General features: G+C 45.6%; 1 protein-coding gene across 1 annotated transcript in view; it reads left to right on the forward strand.

Moving 5' to 3' along the window:
* The window catches only part of LOC140185994 (semaphorin-4G-like), a 146993-nt gene that overhangs the window by 119129 nt on the left and 5180 nt on the right, over positions 1-22684 (forward strand). Inside the window, exon 14 of the mRNA XM_072239818.1 lies at positions 6779-6840. Within this exon, the coding sequence (XP_072095919.1) occupies positions 6779-6840 (62 nt within the window). The remainder of the gene's footprint in view (positions 1-6778; positions 6841-22684) is intronic.

Raw genomic sequence — 22684 nt, forward strand, 5'->3', positions numbered from 1 at the left:
GCGCGATTCGCTAAGTACAGAGCCCCCGACAGCCGATCCGTTGTTCCAATGTTCCGTAGGCAGCGCCGGCATGAAGTCAGCTCGTGCACGGGGCCACAAAGCATCGGGACCCCGAAGGTGTGTGCTCGTCTTCTTGACCACGTCCTTGAGATATCGAAAAGTGGCCGGTGGTGAGCCCCTGGGAGTGGGTTCCACCACCGCAAAGAACCAAAATCTGAGTGTGACTCCAGGTCAGGCAACTAAACCCAACCCAGGGCACTGATCCAGGTGTAACAGAGTGTGACTCTGACAGAACCCCATCCACCCTGAAAAGGAAAAAAGAGAGACATCAAAGGTGTTAAGCTGTTTCTGCAGATGAGCTCGAAGGAATGGCTGTAGAGAAAGAAACATTGAACTTTTCGTGTTGGGATGCCTTTTGACAAAGGAGCACCTAACTGAATCAGTTTCTCTATTCTAAGTTGTTGACTGACCTGCTGGGTGTTTCAATGGTTCAGTTTAATGTCAGAGAATGTATACAGTATGCAACCCGAAATTCTTACTCTTCACGGGCATCCATGAAACAGGAGAAAAAGCCCCAAAGAATGAATGCCCGAAAAGCATTGGAACCACGAAGCCGCTCCCCACTCCGAATGCACAAGCAGCGGCAAAGCATCAGCCCCCCCACCCCACCAAGCAACAGCAAGCGCCCAGACACCATGATTTACAGACCATCAATAACTGCTGTCCACCCAACACCTCGACATCCCCTCAGAGACCCTCTCTCTCAGTAACGAGGGAGAGAGATATCACTCCTGCCGCCGTGAGGGGGGAGGCTAACAGCTTGCTGTTTCAATGTTACAGTCTGCAGCGTCACTCCCCAACTCGAGAGTCAGCAGCAAACTCTCTCTCACCATTGAGAGAGAGAGCAATCACTTGTGCAGAGGCCTCCGACGTCCGCGCCCACTGTCCCGATCGTCCAATCTCCCACAAGATTTTATTAAGATTTCTTTTTGAAATAATAGTTTTAGTACAGAGTGCCAGAGAGAAGCAGACACGCTCTGAAGGAAAAGCTATGTTTAACTGAGCTGTTACACCCGGATCAGCGCCCTGGCTGTTACACCCGGATCAGTGCCCTGGCTGTTACACCCGGATCAGCGCCCTGGCTGTTACACCCGGATCAGCGCCCTGGCTGTTACACCCGGATCAGCGCCCTGGCTGTTACACCCGGATCAGCGCCCTGGTTGTTACACCCGGATCAGCGCCCTGGGTGTTACACCCGGATCAGCGCCCTGGCTGTTACACCCAGATCAGCGCCCTGGGTGTTACAGCCGGATCAGCGCCCTGGGTTGGGTTTAGTTGCCTGAGGAAGTGGAATGGGAACGGCCCAGGTGAACATCAGGGCAAGTGACTCAAGCATCTGCTGCCTTAAATTGGTGATCATTTCACAGAATAGCAGTTTATCAACCCACTGAAGCATTATCAAAGGGGTCACATCACCAGGGAGCATCGCACTGGAATGAACCACACGGTTTTGCGCAGCGAGAGCCAGCAATGCTGCTCCCAAACCTCTCAGCTGAAGATCCCCAAGGTCAGGGTCATTGCCGTGTGCACGAGTGTGTACACAGGTACAAGGAAGCGCTTACCTGCAGCAGCATCACAGGCACGTGGCATCAGATAATCAGCATTCTCAGGAAAAACATCAATTATAGAAACGTTTTACAAGAAAGAACACAGAAGGTTGAATGCAAAGTGATTACCGTGTTCAGAGTATTGCTATGCTGTAGTAGTGATAACATCAAGTCCCAAAGTCCCTCGGAGAGAGAACAGGTCCGATTTTGTTCCCTTCGGTTGGTTTTGCTACTGAAACAATTCTTCCTTGCTGTTTGCCACCCTCTGCTTTTATCACCAATGCTTGCTTTCTCAACATTCTTTCCCAAGGGTAAATGGCATCAGGACGCTGACTCTTTGCACTGAGTTGGAAATGGAATTGGGTTTACTATCGTTGACGTATGTTGTGAAAGATGTTGCTTTGTGACAGCAGTACAATGGAAGATATAAAACATTACTATCAAGCAACACACATAAAAGTTGCTGGTGAATGCAGCAGGCCAGGCAGCATCTGTAGGAAGAGGTGCAGTCGACGTTTCGGGCCGAGACCCTTCGTCAGGACTAACTGAAGGAAGAGTTAGTAAGAGGTTTGAAAGTGGGAGGGAGAGGGGGAGATCCAAAATGATAGGAGAAGACAGGAGGGGGAGGGATGGAGCCAAGAGCTGGACAGGTGATTGGCAAAGGGGATATGAGAGGATCATGGGACAGGAGGCCCAGGGAGAAAGAAAAGGGGGGAGGGAAAACCCAGAGGATGGGCAAGGAGTTATAGTGAGAGGGACAGAGGGAAAAAAAGAGAAAAAGGAAAATAAATAAATCAATAAATAAATAAATAAATAAGGGATGGGGTAAGAAGGGGAGGTGGGCCAATAATGGAAGTTAGAGAAGTCAATGTTCATGCCATCAGGTTGGAGGCTACTCAGATGGAATACAAGGTGTTGTTCCTCCAACCTGAGTGTGGCTTCATCTTTACAGTAGAGGAGGCCGTGGATAGACATAACAGAATGGGAATGGGACGTGGAATTAAAATGTGTGGCCACTGGGAGATCCTGCTTTCTCTGGCGAACAGAGCGTAGGTGTTCGGCGAAATGATCTCCCAGTCTGCATCGAGTCTCGCCAATATATAGAAGGCCACATCGGGAGCACCGGACGCAGTATATCACCCCAGCCGATTCACAGGTGAAGTGTTGCCTCACCTGGAAGGACTGTCTGGGGCCCTGAATGGTGGTAAGGGAGGAAGTGTAAGGGCATGTGTAGCACTTGTTCCGCTTACACGGGTAAGTGCCAGGAGGGAGATCGGTGGGAGGGGGTGGGGGGGACAAATGGACAAGTGAGTCGCGTAGGGAGTGATCCCTGCAGAAAGCAGAGTGGGGGGGGAGGGAAAGATGTGCTTGGTGGTGGGATCCTGTTGGAGGTGGCAGAAGTTACAGAGAATTATATGTTGGACCCGGAGGCTGGTGGGGTGGTAGGTGAGGACCAGGGGAACCCTATTCCTAGTGGGGTGGCGGGAGGATGGAGTGACAGCAGATGTACGTGAAATGGGGGAGATGCGTTTGAGAGCAGAGTTGATGGTGGAGGAAGGGAAGCCCCTTTCTTTAAAAAAGAAAGACATCTCCTTCATCCTGGAATGAAAAGCCTCATCCTGAGAGCAGATGCGGCGGAGACGGAGGAATTGCGAGAAGGGGAAAGCATTTTTGCAAGAGACAGGGTGGGAAGAGGAATAGACCAGGTAGCTGTGAGAGCCCGGAGGCTTATAGTAGACATCAGTAGATAAGCTGTCTCCAGAGACAGAGACAGGAAGATCAAGAAAGGGGAGGGGGGTTTCGGAAATAGAATCTCTTACTATCTCTTCTTTCAGTTAGTCCTGACGAAGGCTCTCGGCCCAAAACGTCAACTGTACCTCTTCCTATAGATGCTGCCTGGCCTGCTGCGTTCACCAACATTTTTTATGTGTTTTGCTTGAATTTCCAGCATCTGCAGATTTCCTGGTGTTTGCATTTTTAAACATTACTATCAGTTACAATCAATGGATAGATAGTTTAAACACTACAAAAGAACAATGAACTAGTATTGTCCCTAGGAAGAGGTAGAGTCGCCATCTCAGGCCGAGACCCTTCGTCAGTCCTGACGAAGGGTCCCGGCCTGAAACGTCGATTGTACCTCTTCCTAGAGATGCTGCCTGGCCTGCTGCATTCACCAGCAACTTTGATGTGTGTTGCTTAAATTTCCAGCATCTGCAGAATTCCTCTTGGTAATGAACTAGTATTCATGGGTTCATGGACTATCAGTAATCTGATGGCAAAGGGAAAGAAGCTGTTCTACCTGGCTTCTCCTATCATCGTCCAGCTAGCCTCCTTCCCCTCTCCCCACCTTCTTTATTCTGACATCTTCCCCCTTCCTTCTCAATCCTGAAGCAGGGTCTCAGCCCAAAGTGTTGACTGTCTATTAATTTCCATAGATGCTACCTGACCTGCTGAGTTCCTCCAGCATTTTGCGTGAGCTGTTCTATGGTTAGGTCTCCCTCATCTCTGAGAAGGACCTGTTAGCGTAGTTAAGTGCTCCAAAGACACATCGCTGTTACATTAAAACATAATATCACCCTGTCTACTTCCTCCACTCTATATCAGCTAGATGGAAATCTGTCTCAACAGTTCAAATACCTTCCAGACTTGAGATTTAATCCAGATCCTGTTTCACCTTGCCTGCCATTTTTTGATATTACTAGTTTCAAATCATTTTTCAGCCCCGCCAGTTGATTATAAATTTCTGGTGCTTGTGTTGTCAGTGGCAAGTTGATTTAGCCCCACCTGCTGTAAGGGAAGTGAATTACAGCGTATTTGCAGCACAAAGTCCATTTTAGTGCAGTGATCAAAGTGGATTACACACAAATGCTGGAGGGACTCAGCAGATCAGGCATGAATGATGAAAACCTGATGAAGGGTCTCGACCAGAAACCTCTCCGTAGGTGCTTCCTGTCTGCTGAGCTCTTCCAGCATTTTGTGTGTGACACTCTGGATTTCCAGCATCTACAGAATCTCTTGTATTTATGAACTAAGTGGTCAGATGGTTGTGCTAGTTGGTTCTTGAACTGAATCATTGAAGGTAAGTAGTTGTTGTTGAAATTGGTGCTGTGGGACTCTGGGCTTCTGCACCAATGGTAGTTTCGAGAGAATGACATGGCCCAGATGGTGGAGATCTTTGACGATGGATATTGCCTTTTTGAGGCAGCTCTTCATGTAGGTATTACCAACAGTGGTGAGGAATGTGTCAGAGATGTGTTGGGCAGAGTGCACCACTCCGCAGCTTCTTCCACTCCTGTGCATTTGACTCCCACAAACTGTGGCAGTGTGACCCACAACACTGTTCCAATACTGTTGAAGGATGGTTACCTCATTTCAATTCAAGAGAGTATCCCATCTGACAGAAGCACCCACTCAAAGAGCCCATTATGGGACAGTGACTAGGCAGGTGACCTTTGAGACTGAGGGAGACAGGGAGTTGGGGGTGAGATGAAGAGAATCCAGCATGGAGAGAAAGAGGGGGAAGGCATAAAGAAAGAGGAACAGTTGAGGGGGCAGGAGAGAAAAGACTTGGCTCCATCCAGTTTCTTCTAGATATGAGCAAACTATTATGATTTTTTTCTCTCTTCTTGCTTTCCTCACATTAGGTGTGAGCACCATTTTAAACAGTGACTGGTGCCCTGGTGTACTCTGTGTACCGGGAGATACCCAAGTGCTATCATTTGTTCTCATCCTGGTCCAGTCCTGGTGCATTACCTGTGAATTGTAGCATAAAGCAAGCTGATATTTAGCACAGAAGCAGGCCCTTCTGCCCAACATCTGTACTAACCAAGCAAATACCCATTTACACTAATCCCATAGTACTCTCCTTAATTTCCCACCAGCCTTCCCAGATTCCCCCACTCACTGGGGACAATATACAGAGGCCAATAAAACTATCAACCCACACGTCCTTGGAAACAGGAGCACACAGGGGAAGTCCACACAGTCACAGGGAGCTTGGACAGATTCCACACAGACTGAACCGGGACTCTGGGTTGAACCAGGGTTGCTGGATTACTGAGCTGAGACTGTGGCTCTGCCAGCTGCACCACCGAGGCACGTAGGCCGCAGCCTGCGCACTGGTAAGTGGGATCGGTACTGACGGCCATGGACAGGGATGTCACAGTGCGACTCTGTGACATCAGAGCGTGTCAGAGCTCTTGGACAGGACCCTCACACTGCACCAGGGATCTGAGGCTTTCCCTGGGCAAGAGGAGACTAACTTGGCCTCTGTAAATTGCCCCGAGTGTGTAGATGAATGGTAGAATCTGTGGGAATGTGAGAGTAGGATTTCAGCACAGACTATGACAAATCTGAAATGCAAAGGGACTTGGAAGTTTTTGTGCAAAACACCCAAAAGGTTAACTTCCAGGTGGAGTCAGTGGTGAGGGAGGCAGATGCCATGTTAGCATTCATTTTGAGAGGCCTAGAGTACAAGAGCAGGGATGTGATGCTGAGGCTTTAGAAGGCACTGGTGAGGCCTCTGGTGAACAGCTTTGGACTCCTCATCTAAGAAAAGATGTGCTGGCATTGGAGAGGGTTCAGAGGAGGATTCTGGGAATGAAAGGATTATCTTAAGATGGCTCTGGGTCCGTATTCAGAATTTAGAAGGATGGGGGAGGGGGATCTCATTGAAACGTTTTGAATGTTGAAAGGCCTAGACAGAGTAGATGTGGAAAAGTTATTTCCCATGGTGGGGGTGCCTAGGACAAGGGGGCACAGCCTCAGGATAGAGGGGTGTCCATTTAAAACAGATGCAGAGAAATTTCTTTAAGGAGACCTCTAACTCTCTGAACCCAAAAGTAAACTTTTAAACGTTTTGTAAAACAACTGGGAATTGGAAAAGGGGAGAAGGAAAAGAGACAGGAATATGCTGGTGGAACTCACTCAAAGGGCGATAAACTCGTTCAGTCACTCCCAGTGATAGTCATCATGAGTGTGAGCCCTGTTTACCGGTTCCCCTTCACTAGGATGAGGGGGTGAGGGGGGACGGTGTGAAGGGGTATCTGTGACCTTGTGACTGCCACTGCTCTCTCTACATGGCAGTGGTGTGAATAGTCCTCTCTGGTTCTCCCATCTCGGTGGGCATTCAGCTCCTACACTTGGCTCTAACTTTGTTTCCTCTGTTGCAGAGCGAGTCTGATTCAAGACATTACGAACGGGAACAAAGGGTGTAAGAGCAAAGACCCAGTGGGTATGTAGCTGTTTGATTTCATGTGGGCATGAGAGATGTTTGGTTAGGCACGTGGATGTAAGGAAGATGGAGGGAAATAAACATTGTGTAGATAGAAGGGATTAGTGTTTTTAATTTGCTTTTTACCTGGTTCGGCAAAACACTGTGGGCTGAATAGCCTGTTCCTGTGCTGTGCTGTTCTATATGTTTTCGACATTCTTTAGTTGGATATCTGCAGGCTTCAGTTCAGTACTTAGAAATGCTGTTCAAACTCATGTAATAAATGGAAGAGCATACAGTTTGCTTAGAAGTTTGATTGCTCCAACCAAACCAGCTGAAATGAGCATTGCTGTATCATGAAAATAATGCAGGAACATTTAGAACAGAACCCATTGTTGACTGCAGAACACTTTAGGTTTCATAAATGGAATCAAAAGAAGGGGAGTCCATTTCAGTGTACATGGCTGAATTGAAGAGATTGCCTGAGCATTGCCAGTTCACTAATGGGCTTAATGAGAGATCGTTTAGTTTGTGGAATCTTACAAAAAGACATTCAAAAACTGCTCCTAACAGAAGTGCAACTTGCTTTTAAAAGAGCAGTTGAAATTGCTGTATCAACAGGAACAGCAGACAGATACACAATTGAGTTGTAGTCAAGAATGAAGAGAGTGTGAACAAGATTGCAATGTCTAAACAGAAACAATCTTGACTGAACAAATTGTGTTACCATTGTTTCAGGGGCTCACATACACCAGACCAATGCAGGTTTAAAGGTGAAACTTGTAGAAAATGCAACAAAGTAGGAGACATGGCAGGCAGACAAAAATTAAATGGAATGCATAGGGAAGAGGGCAAGATAAGAAGCCAAGCTGTAGTCTCAAAAAGAGCAATAATCTGCCTGCTGTTGATGAAATATTTGAGAGTGATACTGGACTGAGTAGCCTTGAGATGTACAATGTGAAAACTAACAAGGGACAAGCAATATGGCTTACACCAGAAGTGAACAGCAAATTAATTAAATGAAATTGGACACTGACTTGGCTGTTTCAGTCTTTCTACAAAATGAGTTTGAACAGCATTTCCAAGTACTGAACTAAACTTGCAGATATCCAAATAAAGAATGTTGAAAACATATAGAACAGTACAGGCACAGGAACAGGCCACCCAGCCCACAATGTTTTGCCGAACCAGGTAAAAAGCAAATTAAAAACACCCAAACACTAATTCCTTCTACCTACACAATATCTATTTCCCTCCATCTTCCTTACATTTATGTGCCTAACTAAACATCTCTTAAAAGCCTCAAAAATATTTGCCTCTATCACCCATGACTCTCTGAGTAAAAAAACTTATCCCTCACATCCCCCTTGAACCCACCCCCTCTCACCTTTAATGCACGCCCTCTGGTATTAGACATTTCAACCCTGGGAAACAGATACACCCTGTCTACTCCATCTGTGCCTCTCATAACTTTGTAAACCTCTATCCAATCTCCCCTCAGCCTCCGTCACTCCAGAGAAAACAACCCAGGTGTCACATGGGGGCACTAGGAGCAGACCCAAATGCAAGACACAAACGCGTCTTGTGAGTTTAACTAAATTGAGTTTATTGCTCATTACAAGGAGAGCAAAGCAGAAGCGGGAATAATGTAATGGACAAGGACTCAGGCCCTGGTCTAGGCTGTGACTAAGGGTCTGGGCTAGGACTTGGAACACAGACCTCGGAGCCAGGACTCAGAACACAGACCTCAGAGCCAGGACTCAGAACACGGACCTCGGAGCCAGGACTCGGAACCTAGACCTCGGAGCCAGGACTCAGAACACGGACCTCCGAGCCAGGACTCGGAACCTAGACCTTGGAGCCAGGACTCGGAACACGGACCTCGGAGCCAGCACTTGGAACACGGACCTCGGAGCCAGGACTCGGAACATGGACCTCGGAGCCAGGACTCGGAACACGGACCTCGGAGCCAGGACTTGATACTTGAAACCCCCAGAATCAGGGACTCTTCGTATTCATTGGACAGACTCAGACACAGGACATAAAACACTGAGCCGGGAATCCTTCTTAGACACAGGACGGAGTCGGGACTCTTCTTGACACAGGGTCAGGATCCTTCCAGGGTACAGGGCTGGGACCCCTTTTAGATGCACGACATGGATACGGAGACCACACAACGATGGACAGTACTATAACTGGGCACAAGTACGCTCCAAGCAGCGGCAAGCTCTTGACTCACCCCGGCGGGTTAACTTTGACTGACCTGGTCTGTCAAGGGAAGGTGGCTTGCTGGCACTTGCTTCGGGAGGAGACTAGGCTTGCTCCAGCAAGAAACTTAGTTGGCTCCGGCCAGATGACATTGGCTCGCACTACCTTTGGTGACTTCATTAACGCTCTCACCCCGAACAGCTGAAAGCTAAAGACTTATAAACTGCCGGTTCAGCTGTGAGTAAATTGTCTCCAATCACCAAGCCCAAGGGACACGGGAGAACAGGGAACCAAAGGGAAACAGGGAGTCAACGGTCTGGATCATAACACAAACAAAGTAAATTTAAAGGGAACCCGATCCGGACCATGACACCAAGTTTATCCGGCCTCTTGTGATAGCACATGTCCTCTAAAACAGGCAGCTTCCTGGTAAATCTCCTCTGCCCCCTATCCAAAGCCTCAACATGCTTCCTATAGTGAGGCGACCAGAAATGTATGACATACTCCGGATGTGGCCTAACTAGAGTCTTATGAAGTTGCAACTGTGACGAGACTCCTTGACGAGGATGCCTTGGACCCAAATGCTGAAGTATTCGAGGCAAGGATTGATACACGGTTTCAAACTGGATTGAGAATCTGAGCACAATACAAACACTAGATGAAATCATGAGTAGGCTTACGATCGAGCACCGAACATCAATTCAGGTGCTATTTAAATACTCAGTCTTTTGCACCCAAAACAGGATTGCCAATTAGCAGGACTGTCCTGAATCTTTAAAGAGGCCGCTCCAGCTATCTATACTCCAGGGAGTTGAAGTGTCTAAAACTTGGCCGCTGGTGCGGATGGTGCTTGTTGTAACAGCAACATAACCTCTTGACTTTTGAACTCAGTGCCTCGACTAATAAAAGCAAATATTCCATAAGCTGTCTTATCAACCTGTGTAGACACTTTCAAGGAGCTATGAACTTGGATCCCACGATCTCTGTGCTCAGTAACACTGTTAAGGATTTTGCCCTGAACAGTGTACTGTCTCCTTGCATTTGCCCTACCAAGGTGCAACACCTCATATTTATCTGGGTTAAACTCCATTTAAACTCCATCCTCCTTCTGTGCCCATATTTGCAACTGATCAATATTGCACTGTATTCTTTGCCAGTCTTCTACACTATCCACAATTCCACCAAGCATGGTATCATCCACAAACTTACTAACCCATCCATCTAGATTTTCATGCAGGTCATTTATATACATCACAAACAGCAGAGGTCCCAGCACAGATCCCTGCGGAACACCACTGATTAAAGACCTCCAGCTCGAATAAGTCTCTTCAACTACAACCTTGTCATCTATTCACAAGCCAGTTCTGAATCCAAACAGCCAATTCGCTGCAGATCCCATGCACCTTAATCTGGATTAGCCTCCCATGGGGGACTTTGGCAAGGACCTTACTAGAGTCCATGTGTAGACATCCACTGCCCTACCCTCATCACTCTCTCTTGTCACCTTGTCAAAACTCTCAATCAAGTTATTAAGATAGACCTACCACACACAAAGCCATGACGGCTCTCCCTAATTTGGCCATGGGTTTCTAAATCCTCATATGTCCTATCCTTAAGAATTTTCTCCAGCAACTTCCCTACAACTGATGTGAGACTCACCAGTCTATAGTTCCCTGGATTTTCCCTTGTTCCGTTCTTAAATAGAAGTGCAATATTAGTCACTTGCCAATCCTCTGTGACCTCGCCTGTAGCTAGAGAGGACACAAAAGATACTGGTCAAGAACCCAGCAATCTCGTATCTTGCCTCCTTCAATAACGTGGGGAAAATCCCATCAGGCCCTGGGGACTTATCCATCTTAATACTCATTAGGAGGCCCAACACTTCCTCCCCCTTGACCTCTAAACACCCTAATTATTTATATACTCAGCACTGATCTCCTGGTCCCCCATATCCTTTTCCTTGGTAAATACTGAAGCAAAGTACTCATTAAGTACCTCACTCACATTCTCTGCATCCATGGAAATGTTCCGCCCTTTACCCTCGAGTGCTCCCACCCTCTCCATAGTTATCCTCTCGCTCTCGATGTGTGCAGAGAATGCCTCGGCGATGGGGCAATACTCATCACATCGAAATAACAATCTGATTGTAACCTGCCGATAACCTCCCTGTGGTGCCCCTCCTCTTTCCCTTCTCCCATGGTCCACTCTCCATTCCTACCAGGCTCTTTCTTCTTCTGCCCTTTACCTTTGCCCCGATCACCTTCCAGCTTCTCACTTCATCAATCCTCTCTCTTTCTCTCTCCACATTTCCCTTCTCCTGGCTTCACCTATCACCTTCCAGCTTGTACTCTTTTCCCTCCTCCCATCTTCTTATTCCGCCTTCGTCCCCTTTCCGTTCCAGTCCTGATGACGTGTCTCAGCCTGAAATGTCAGATTTCTCTTTATTCCTCTCGGTAGGTGCTCCCTGCTCTGGTGAGTTCCTCCAGTGTTTTGTGCGTGGTGCTCTGGCTGTAAGAAGTTTGTTTCAGGAGGCCCCTGCAATCTTAGCATGCTGCTTCAAGTAGAACTGTGCTCTTTTCCCGCCCAGTTATAAGCAGGACAGTCCCAGATGTGTTGGATATATACTTGCAGGCTACCTCAGCATGAACACAGCTACGGCGCGATGGGAGTTCGGTGGGAGTGAAATCCTGAGCAGAGGTGGGCCGCACTACCGGCGAGAAGGAACATCATTGGTGGTGATGAAGCACACAGTCTAACCACGGCACATACATCTGTTACACCCAGGAAAATGGGATAAGCTACGCAGTGATCTCCTACAAAATCAACGTATCTTAAATGAAGAATTGTTCAAAAAAGTCTAAACAAAATTGTTCACCCTCTGTTAAAAGAGAATTCCAAAGATGTTCCTTGCATATACATAGGTATAGGTTTAAATCAATCAGTTGACATCCAATTTATTTAGTTGCAGTAGCTGAGATGTCAAGACTGACTCCTTCAGTGATAAGATAGATGCCAAGGTGAGGTGGGGGAAACAAGGGAGCAGAGAAGTAGTTGTGGGCAAGATGACCGGGACATGGTGTAGGATTTGTTTTTGCAATAGAGTTTACTCTGATCTGGGGTATTTCTTAGACCATAATGATGAAATTCGATGGGCCAATGGCCTAATTTGGCTCCTAGGTCTTATGGTCTTATAGGAGCAGAATTAGGCCATTTGGCCCATCGAATCTGCTCCACCATTTCATCATGGCTGATCCATTTTCCTCTCAGCCCCAATCTCCTGCCATCCCGCCCCCCCCCCCGTAACCCTTCATGCCCCGACTAATCAAAAATCTATCAACCTCTGCCTTGAATATACCCAATGACTTGGCCTCCACAGTCCACAGACCAAGTGCCATTTTCTGTTTTTATTTCAGATTTCCAGGATCTGCAGTATCATATGCTGTTGACCCAGGTCCCCTTCACAGTCGAGTCACACCTTCCTTTGATCTGCTGGGCAGCAGAGCTGTGCCACTAAACACAGTCAGGGTCTTTAAGCTGGAGCACATCTCAGAGGTGGCTGGTAGCACTCACAATCACTGCATCCTGTCGCTTTCATGTCCCTTTTTTATGTGTAATCTAAGATTGCTGCGTTTGTGAAATGGAGCCACGTTGCCCCGGATGACTGGGCAATTGCAAGTAGGTCTAACTTTCATGCACTCTGCTTGGTGTTAACCCACACATTCCAGCTTGTGTAGGTGGTGAACTATGCCTGTGATTGCCCAGTGAATCCTTCACTTAGTTTCCCCTGGGCATATCGTGTTGATAGACGTGGTCAGACAGCGCAATCACACACCACAAGCTGTATATTACACAGTCAAGGATGCTGTCGTGCAATGTTGCACAGCTCCATCAAACTTCAGAACACTGGCACGTGGCATATCTCCAGACAAACTGTCAATATTACAATGTGGGAGAGGGTGAGATATAACCCACTTCCTTGAAGTCTTCACCAGAGGAGACTTCCATTCCTTCTGGATTCATCCCAAGAGTCGACAGTGAAAGGTGGACTGGGAAGTGTGCAGCTGTGGAAGCCAGGTTGTTGGGTGTATTTAAGGCAGAGATTGATAGGTTCCTGATTGGACATGGCATCAAAGGTTACGGGGAGAAGGCCGTGAAGTGGGGTTGAAGAGGAGATAGAGAAAAGGATCAGCCATGATTGAATGGCAGAGCCAACTCAATGGTCCAGATGGCCTAATTCTATTCCAATGTCTTATGGTCTTATAGAAACCTGTACCTTTTGCTGTGAAACAGGTCACTTCAACTTCAAGGAACCAGTTGGTTAGTCGTCACTGAGACAGCCAGAGGGGTTACGAGGAGCCTGGTGCCCTGATCAGGCAGTTTGATGATGAACCAACACGTCACAATACAGGTAACTATGGCAACCCCACCACAAGGCAAAGCACCAATCAAGAATTGGAACTAAAATAGAGACTAGAGTCATCGGAACCAGAAGGCTTCAAAATCATAATCAGGCTAATATACCATGTCAAAAATACAGACGGACCCAAAGTTATGTGTTGTACCTCGTATAATAGAGAGAATATATTTAGACTTGTGAGAGTGGAGCTCATTATTCCCATTCATTATTGGAGTTTGTGTTTCATGGTCACATTCTGCAATGTAGCCTAAGTAATTCATTAGTGAATCTTTCTATTGATTAATTACATCTTTGCATTAAATTGTTTTTCCTCCATTTTTCATTATGTTTGTTATTTCATTTAATCTAACAAAAAATTGGTGTTGTGCCTTTCCCAATTATGAATTACAACATAAAGCTCAAAATTTACTCCGTATCCACCTGACAGACATCTTTGGTAGCCCATCCCTAGGCACCAGTTGGCTGAGGGGTTGCTATGCTATTTTAGGGATCTCTAAAGGTTTAAACACATTACCGTGAGTTTGGAACCCAGGTAAAGACAGACTTGCCATCCCTGAAGAAAGCACGTGGGGTTCCAGACCCAGTAGTGACATGATGCTAAGATTAGCTTCCAGTTCCAAATTTCTTCGACTAATTCAGTTTAAATGACTCCAGCAGTCATGGAATGTTATGTTGAAGTTGTGTAAGACATTAGTGAGGCATAATTTGGAGTATTGTGAGCAGTTTTTGCCATCTACCTACAGGAAAGATGTAAGTAAGGTTGAAGAACTACATTGAAAATTTACAAGGATGTTGCTGGGACTGGAGGGCCTACTGGAGTTATAAGGAAATATTGAATAGGTTAGAATGTTATTCCCTAGAATGTAGAAGATTGAAAGTAGATTTGACAGAGGTATACAAAATTATGAGGGGTATAGATAGGGTAAATGCAAGCAGGCTTTTTCCACTGAGGTTGGGTGGGACTACAACCAGAGGTCATGGGTTAAGAATGAAAGGTGAAATGTTTAAAGGGAACATGAGGGGAAACTTCTTCACTCAGAGAATGGTGAGAGTGTGCCAGCACAAGTGGTGGGTGTGATTTTGATTTCAACGTTCAAGAGAAGTTTGGATGGGAGAGTATGGAGGGTGATGATCCAAGTGCAGGTCGATGGGTCTAGGCAGCTTCGATGGTTTGGCGCGGACCGCAAGTGCCGAAGGGCCTGGTTCTGTGCTGTAGTTTTCTATGACTGTGGAATTTGAAGTCCCAGCAGCAGATTTAGTCTGGGTCTCCACAAGAACCGATTGACTCACAGAGAGAGAGAGAGAGAGAGGGAGAGAGCTTCGCGCAGGTTGGGGAGAAGAGTTTTAAAAAGGAGTGTTTCGCAGGGCTCGGCACATTAGTGGCTGACCAATTGATTTGTGATTCATTTGCAGGAGCAAATAAAAGTAACGCAGGGTCAAAGCAGTGCGGCCACTGAGTGAGTGGATCAGTGTAGGACTGGGAACTTGAGGCTTTGGCTCAAGAGGCTTCGGTGAGGAGGCACAGGTAGGTAGCGGGTAGGGCTTTTATAGAGGTTGAATAAAAAATCACTAAATTACAGCTAATTATATAAAGTAGGGATGATCAGGTGATGAGCTGTAGCTGCATGATGTGGGAGCTGGTGGACCTCATTCTGGTGTTCCCGGTAACCACATCTGCAGCAAGTGTTGGCCGCTCGAGGAACTCGGGCTCAAATTTGATGGCCTGGAATCTGAGCTTCAAACACTGCAGCACATCAGGGAGGGGGAGAGTTAGGAGGATTCTCTGTTTCAGGGGTTAGTCACATCCAGTAGATTAGCTGCCTCAAATTCATTCTGGTCAGAGATAAGAGGGTGTTACTGCGAGTGAGGTGATTAGTGGGATCCAAGAGACCGTGCTGGAGGAGCCTCAGCCCTTGAGCTTGTCCAACAGGTCTGAGATTCTTGCTCCCTGTGTGGATGAGAGTGGGGGCTGTAGGAAGGATGAGCAGCCTAACTGTGACACAGTAGGGAGACATTCAACAGGGGGGAGAGAAAAGAAATGTAGTGGTAATTAGAGATAGTATAGTCAGGGGAATGGACAGAGTTCTCTGTCACAGGGATAGAGTGTCCCAAAGGCTGTGTTGCCTGCCTGGTGCCTGGGTTCAGGACATCTTATCTGACCTGTAGAGGAATTTGCGGTGGGAGGGGAAAGATCCAGTTTCATGGTCCATGTAGGTACCAACGACGTAGGTAGAATGAGGAAAGAGGTTCTTCTGAGGGAATTTGAGCAGCTAGGGACTAAATTAAAAAGCAGAACCAAAAAGGTGGTAATCTCTGGATTACTACCTGAGCCACATGCAAACTGGCATAGGGTCAAGAAGATTAAAGAGTTAAATGCATGGCTCATTGATTGGTGTGGGAGAAGTGGGTTTGAATTCATGGGAAATTGGCACCAGTATTGGGGAAGGAGGGAGCTGTACCATTGGGATGGGCTACACCTGAACCATGATGGGACCTGGATCCCAGCAAATTATATAACTTGGGCTGTGGATGAGGTTTTAAACTAAATAGTAGAGGGGTGGGTTCAACAGATTCGAGAAGTATGGATAAAGTGAAAGAGAAAAGTGCAGATAAAGAGAAAGAAAATTAAGAGTGGAGTGAAGAAAAGTCAAATGCAAAAGAGTAAATGATTACAAGATTTTAAATGCACAATGAGTGTAAGGGCACTTTATCTGAAAGCCCGTAGTATTCGATCCAAGGTCAGTGAACCCGTGGCTCAAATCAGTACAAAGAGGTATGACTTAGTGGCCATTACAGAGGCATGGTTGCAGGGTGGAAAGGATTGGGAATTAAATATCCGAGGATATCGGGTAATACGGAAGGATGGGCAGGAAGGTAGGGGGGTGAGGTAGTGTTCTTAAGTAAGGATGAGATCAGGGAGATAGTGAGAGATGATATAAAATCTAAGGAGCAGAATGTTGAGTCCTTCTGAGTAGAGATTAGGAATAGTAAAGGGAAAAAAATCACTGATGGGAGTTGTCTATATGTCACTGAATAATAACATTGCAGTGGCACAGGCAATAAACAGAGAAATCTCTGAGGCATATAAGAACAGAACAGCAGTTATCATGGGAGACTTTAACTTGCCCATAGGTTGGGTGAATCAAGTTGGTCGAGGCAGTCTTGAGGAGGACTTCAGAGAATGCATCCATGATGGTTTTCTTTAACAGCATGTTACTGAACCTACAAGTAACATGCTATCTTAGATCTGGTCATGTAGAATGAGACAGGTAAAATTAGTGAGTTCGTAGTTAGGGATCCTCTTGTAAAGAGTGATCACAGTATGATTGAGTTTTTCATACAAATGGAGGGTGCAATAGTTCAATCTAAAACCAGTGTACATGTATTATGCCTAAACAATGGAGACTACAATGGGATGAGTGAGGATTTGGCTAGTGTAGGCTGGGAACACAGGCTATTTGGTGGGACGGTTGAGGAACAGTGGAAGACTTTCAAAGAGATTTTTCACAGTGCTCAACAAAAGTGTATTCCAGTTGTTACGTACCCCGTAACTGGGTTGCCAAGCCAGCAGAAATGGACCACTTAGTTGGAGTCTGGATTACTGGAACTAAGAAAGTTTTATTAAAGAAATAAGCAACACAGTACTCTAATCAAAAGGATAATAAATGCAACAGTTCAGCAATGATAAACACACATGTACACAGAATTAAGATAACAGGATCAATCAAGCTCTATCGTTGTCTAGGGATAAATGACCAGTTTTAAGTGACGCAAAGTTCAGTTCAATTGAGTTCAGTTCAGTTCACAGTAATCACTGTTGTGCCGTTGGGGGCGGGGGGGGGGAGAGAGAACAAATGAATATTCAAATCGGATTCCAAACAGACCTTCGATATTCCTCGCAATCAGCTTTCGGGCGAGCCCTTTGTAATGTCTCCTGAGGTCACCAACTTTGACCCCTCCATTCCAGATACGATCGTTCTTCTGCGGTGAACCCAGCATTCAGGCAAGGGTGGACACACACACCAGGTTCCCGCCGACCCGCACCTTTCTACCCTGTGCGTCTATGGCTGGACCCGCGACCAGACCTCCAAAACTCCCAGCAACTTGTGGAGGCACACCGCTTCCAGGGTCTCGTTACCTCGTGGAGTCGTGTGTCTGTTGCCTTAGCGAACCTGTCCCTTTTTATCCCCCTGCTGGGGTATCACCTGTCCATCAAACTTCAAACAGTTCAGGGTTCAAAGGCACCGGTCTCTGACAATACTCGGAACCGTGTCTCCTTTCCGTTAATCCCTCTCGTCTCTCATTAACATCTCTTGAAGGTTCCCCCACTGTCCTCTTATCGGCATCAATCTTCTGATAACTGGTTCTTTTGTCACACAGTTAAAAGCAAGGACAGTAAGGGTGGGCAGAGCCAGCCTTGGATAACTAAGGAAATAAAAGAAGGTATCAAACTAAAAGCTCGAGCATACAAAGTCACCAAGAGTAGTGGGAAACTGGAAGATTGGGAAAACTTTGAAAAGCAACAAAGAACCACTAAGCAAGCAATAAAGAAAGGGAAGCTAGATTCTGAAAATAAACTAACACAAAATATAAAAATGGATAGTAGAAGTTTTTATAATTATATAAAGTGGAAAAGGGTGGCTAAAGTGAATGTAGATCCCTTGGAGGACGATAAGGGGGAACTGATATTGGGTAATGAGGAAGTGGCCGGGGTTTTGAATGACTATTTTGTGTTGGCCTTCACAGTGGAGGACACATCTAACATGCCAAAGAGAGATGTTATGGATGCAATGGGAGGTGAGGACCTCGATACAATAGCTGTCACTAAAGATGTAGTGCTGAGCAAACCTGTGGGCCTGAAGATAGACAAGTCCCCTGGTCTCAGTGGTGGCGCCAGAGATTTTTTCTTGCTGGTGCTACGGAGGGGCTGAATGATTCAGTGATGGTGCTGAGGATGGTAATATGTATTCGCAAGATGAGACGCGAGGCGTTAAAAAGTCAGTTTCAAGCATTATGTGCCTACTATAAATGCCTCTGTTGATTCACAAGCAACAGCAATTGATAGATCTAATATAGAAGTGAACTGTTACAGTGTCAACAGCATCAGAGACAACCTGGGCTACACGGAGCATAAACAAAAAGAAGCAAACAGAGCATCCGAGCAACAGCGGACAACGTGAATCACGCACCAATCCCGCAATCGGCGTCAAATGCATGCTTTTCAACTGAAAAACACAACATGAACCCACTGCTATTCGCATTACATAGACAGCAATGCCAAAAGATACACCGTTATTAAAGTCAAATAAGGCAAACAACAGATGCAAGGCTTTACCAGGAGTTGGACAAATACCTCAATTAATTGAATTTAAAACAAAAATCAACAGAATCACCACTTGTAAGTCTTAGCAAAACCATTAGGCTTAATAGCAGTAAATGTAATATTTTAGGATTTGCAGGAAACATAAGGACTATGGGGTATCCACCACAAAATAATAATAACAATAATCAGCATTAGTCTTGGCCCAAATTTTTAAAAAATCAACTGCACTCACCATTAATGTTTTCAGAGAAGCACAATCCGTCTGTTGTTGTGATTGGTGGCGAAAGAATCAAAGATTTTCTGGATGTCAAGTGCCTTGGTCCTCCGGCTGTTTATGGCCAACAGAGACAAGTTGCAGTTCCGAGCATTGCCGCTGCTATTCCTTAAGCAGTTTTTGACGTGTCTGAGGCAAGAGAAACTCCGTTCTCATGAGGACCTATACTGACCTATACACGCGTTCTTATCAATAACACACTGGGCGAGTGTCTGTTCAATGCTTTTAAGAAGCGACTCTGCGTCCAACCCTTCTGCTGGAGTCACAAGATCACAAGACAAAGGAGCGGAAGTAGACCATTCGGCCCATCGAGTCTGCTCCGCAGCTCCCCCATGAGCTAAACTATTCACCCATCTAGTTCCAATTTCCGGCTTTTTCCCCATATTTCTTGATATCCTGACTAGTTAGATACCTGTCAATCTCCTCCTTAAACACCCTCAATGATCGGGCCTCCACAGCTGTATGTGGCAACAAATTCTACAAATCCACAACCCTCTGGCTAAAAAAATTTCTCCTCATCTCTGTTTTAACTGGGTACCCTCTAATTCTAAGACTGTGGCCTCTTGTCCTGGACTCACTCACCAAGGGAAACAACCTTTCCACATCTACTCTGTCCAACCCTTTCAACATTCAAAATGTTTCTATGAGATCCCCTCTCATTCTTCTATACTCTAATGAATACAGTCCAAGAGCCGACAAACGCTCCTCATATGTTAGCCCCTGCATTCCAGGAATCATCCTCGTAAATCTTCTCTGAACTCTCTCCAACATCAGTACATCCTTTCTAAGATACGGGGCCCAAAACTGCACACAGTATTCCAAATGAGGTCTCACTAATGCCCCATAGAGCCTCATCAACACCTCCTTACTCTTATACACTATTCCTCTTGAAATGAATGCCAACATAGCATTCGCTTTCCTTACTGCCGATCCAACTTGGTGGTTAACCTTTAGGTTATCCTGCACGAGGACCCCCAAGTCCCTTTGCACTTCCGATTTTTGAATTTTCTCCCCATCTAAATAATAATCTGCCCAATTATCTCTTCTTCCAAAATGTACAACTGTACATTTGTCAACGTTGTATCTCATCTGCCATTTCTTTGCCCACTCTCCTAAACTGACTAAGTCTCTCTGCAACCTTTCCGTTTCTTCAACACTTCCTGCTCCTCCACCTATCTTGGTGTCATCCACAAACTTAGCCACAAAACCACTTAATCCATAATCCAAATCGTCGATATACATCGTAAAAAGAAGCGGCCCCAACACCAACCCCTGTGGAACACCACTAGTAACCGGCAACCAACCAGATTAGGATCCCTTTATTCCCACCCTTTGCTTTCTGCCTATCAGCCAATGCTCCACCCATTTCAATATCTTTCCTATAATTCCATGGGCTCTCATCTTATTAAGCAGCCTCATATGCGGCACCTTATCGAAGGCCTTTTGAAAATCCAAATACACAACATCCACAGCTTCTCCCTTGTCAATCTTATTCGAGATTACCTCAAAAAATTCCAGTAGGTTGGTGAGACAGGATCTTCCTTCATGAAACCATGCTGGCTTCGGCCTATCTTGTCATGCACCTCGAGGTATTTCATAACCTCGTCCTTGAGGATTGACTCCAATATCTTTCCAACTACCGATGTCAGACTAATAGGTCTATAATTTTCTTTTGCTGCCTCCTTCCTTTCTTAAATAACGGAACTACACTTGCGACCTTCTAGTCCTCCGGAACCATGCCAGAGTCTATTGATTCCTGGGAGATCATTTCCAATGCTTCCACAATCTCCAAAGCCACCTCCTTCAGAACCCTTGGGTGCACCTCATCCGGACCTGGAGACTTACCTATTCTTAGTCCACTTAGCTTCCCAAGCACTTTCTCTCTAGTAATCTTGACTGTACCTAATTCTATTCCCTGATACCACTGGCTATCAGGTATATTTCTCATGTTTTCCACTGTGAAGACTGATGCAAAATACTCATTCAGTTCCTCCGCCATCTCTTTGTTATCCATTATAATTTCTCCAGCATCATTTTCAATCGGTCCCGTATCTACCCTTGTCACTCTTTTACTCTTCAGATATTTAAAAAAACTCTTAGTATCCTTTTCTATGTTAATCACCAACTTCCCTTCATAATTCATCTTTTCTTTCCTAATGACTTTCTTAGTTTCCTTCTGTAAGTTTTTAAAAGTCTTCCAGTCCTCATTTTTCCCACTAATTTTTGCTTCCTTGTACGCTGTTCCTTTTGCTTTTATTTTTGCCTTAACCTCTCTCGTTGGCCACATTTGTGCCATTTTTCCATTCATGATTTTCTTTTTTCTTGGAATATATTTTTCCTGCATTTTCCTTATTTTTTGTAGGAATTTCATCCAATTCTGCTCTGCCGTCCCTCCATTTAGCTTACTTTTCCAATCGACTTGGGCCAGTTCCTCTCTCATACCACTGTAATTTCCCCTGTTCCACTGAAATATCGATACACCTGATACCAGCTTCTCCTTTTCAAATTTGAAACTGACCTCAATCATATTATGATCACTACTTCCAAGGGGTTCCTTTACCTTCAGCTCCCTAATCGCCTCAGGTTCGTTACACAGCACCCAATCCAAAACAGCCGATCCCCTGGTGGGCTTCTGGACAAGCTGCTCCAAAAAGCCATCCTGTAGGCATTCTACAAACTCCCTTTCCTGAGACCCATTACCTTCCTGACTTTCCCAATCCACTTTCATATTAAAATCCCCCATAATTATCTTGACATTTTCCTTCTGACACACTTTTTCTATTTCCAGCTGCAACTTGTAGTCCACATCCCGAATGCTGTTTGGAGGCCTGTATATAACTGCTATTAGTGTCTTTTTACCCTTGCCATTTCCTAATTCTACCCATAAGGATTCTACCTCTTCTGATCCTATGTCCCTTCTTTCTATTGATTTGATATCGTTACTTACCATCAGGGCCACACCACCTCCTTTACCTACCTTCCTATCCTTCCTGTACACTGTGTATCCTTGGATATTCAGCTCCCAATCACATCCATCATTTAGCCATGACTCGGTGATGGCCATAATGTCACACCTTTTAACCTGCAGCTGTGCAGCAAGGTCATCCACTTTATTTCTAATGCTGCGTGCATTTAAGTACAGTACATTTAGATCAGTATCTGTTGCTGATTTTGCTATATTTCTATTTTGCAGCAAATTATCCTGTATATTCTCCGGCCTTGTCCTTCTTGCCATCTTTGCTGCACAGTATTTTTGACTTATTTCTATTTTCCTCTTCCTCGACCCTAACACCTTGGTTTCCTTCCCCTTGCCAACTTAGTTTAAACCCTCCCTAACAGCTATATTAAACAATCCCGCTAGGATATTAGTACCTTTTGGGTTCAGGTGTAATCCATCTTTTGTGTACAAGTCATACCTTCCCCAAAATAGATCCCAATGATTCAAGAATTTGAAGCCCTGCCCCCTGCACCAGTTACTTAGCCACACATTCATCTGCTTAATTCTGCTATTCTTACCATCATTAGCGTGCAGCTCAGGCAGCAATCCTGATATTATTACTCTGGAGGTCCGGCTTTTCAATTCTCTTCCTAGCTCCCAGTAATCTTTCTTCAGGACCTCCTCTCTTTTTCTGTCTATGTCATT

Source organism: Mobula birostris, chromosome 21, assembly GCF_030028105.1.
Source record: "Mobula birostris isolate sMobBir1 chromosome 21, sMobBir1.hap1, whole genome shotgun sequence".
NCBI lineage: Eukaryota > Metazoa > Chordata > Chondrichthyes > Myliobatiformes > Myliobatidae > Mobula > Mobula birostris.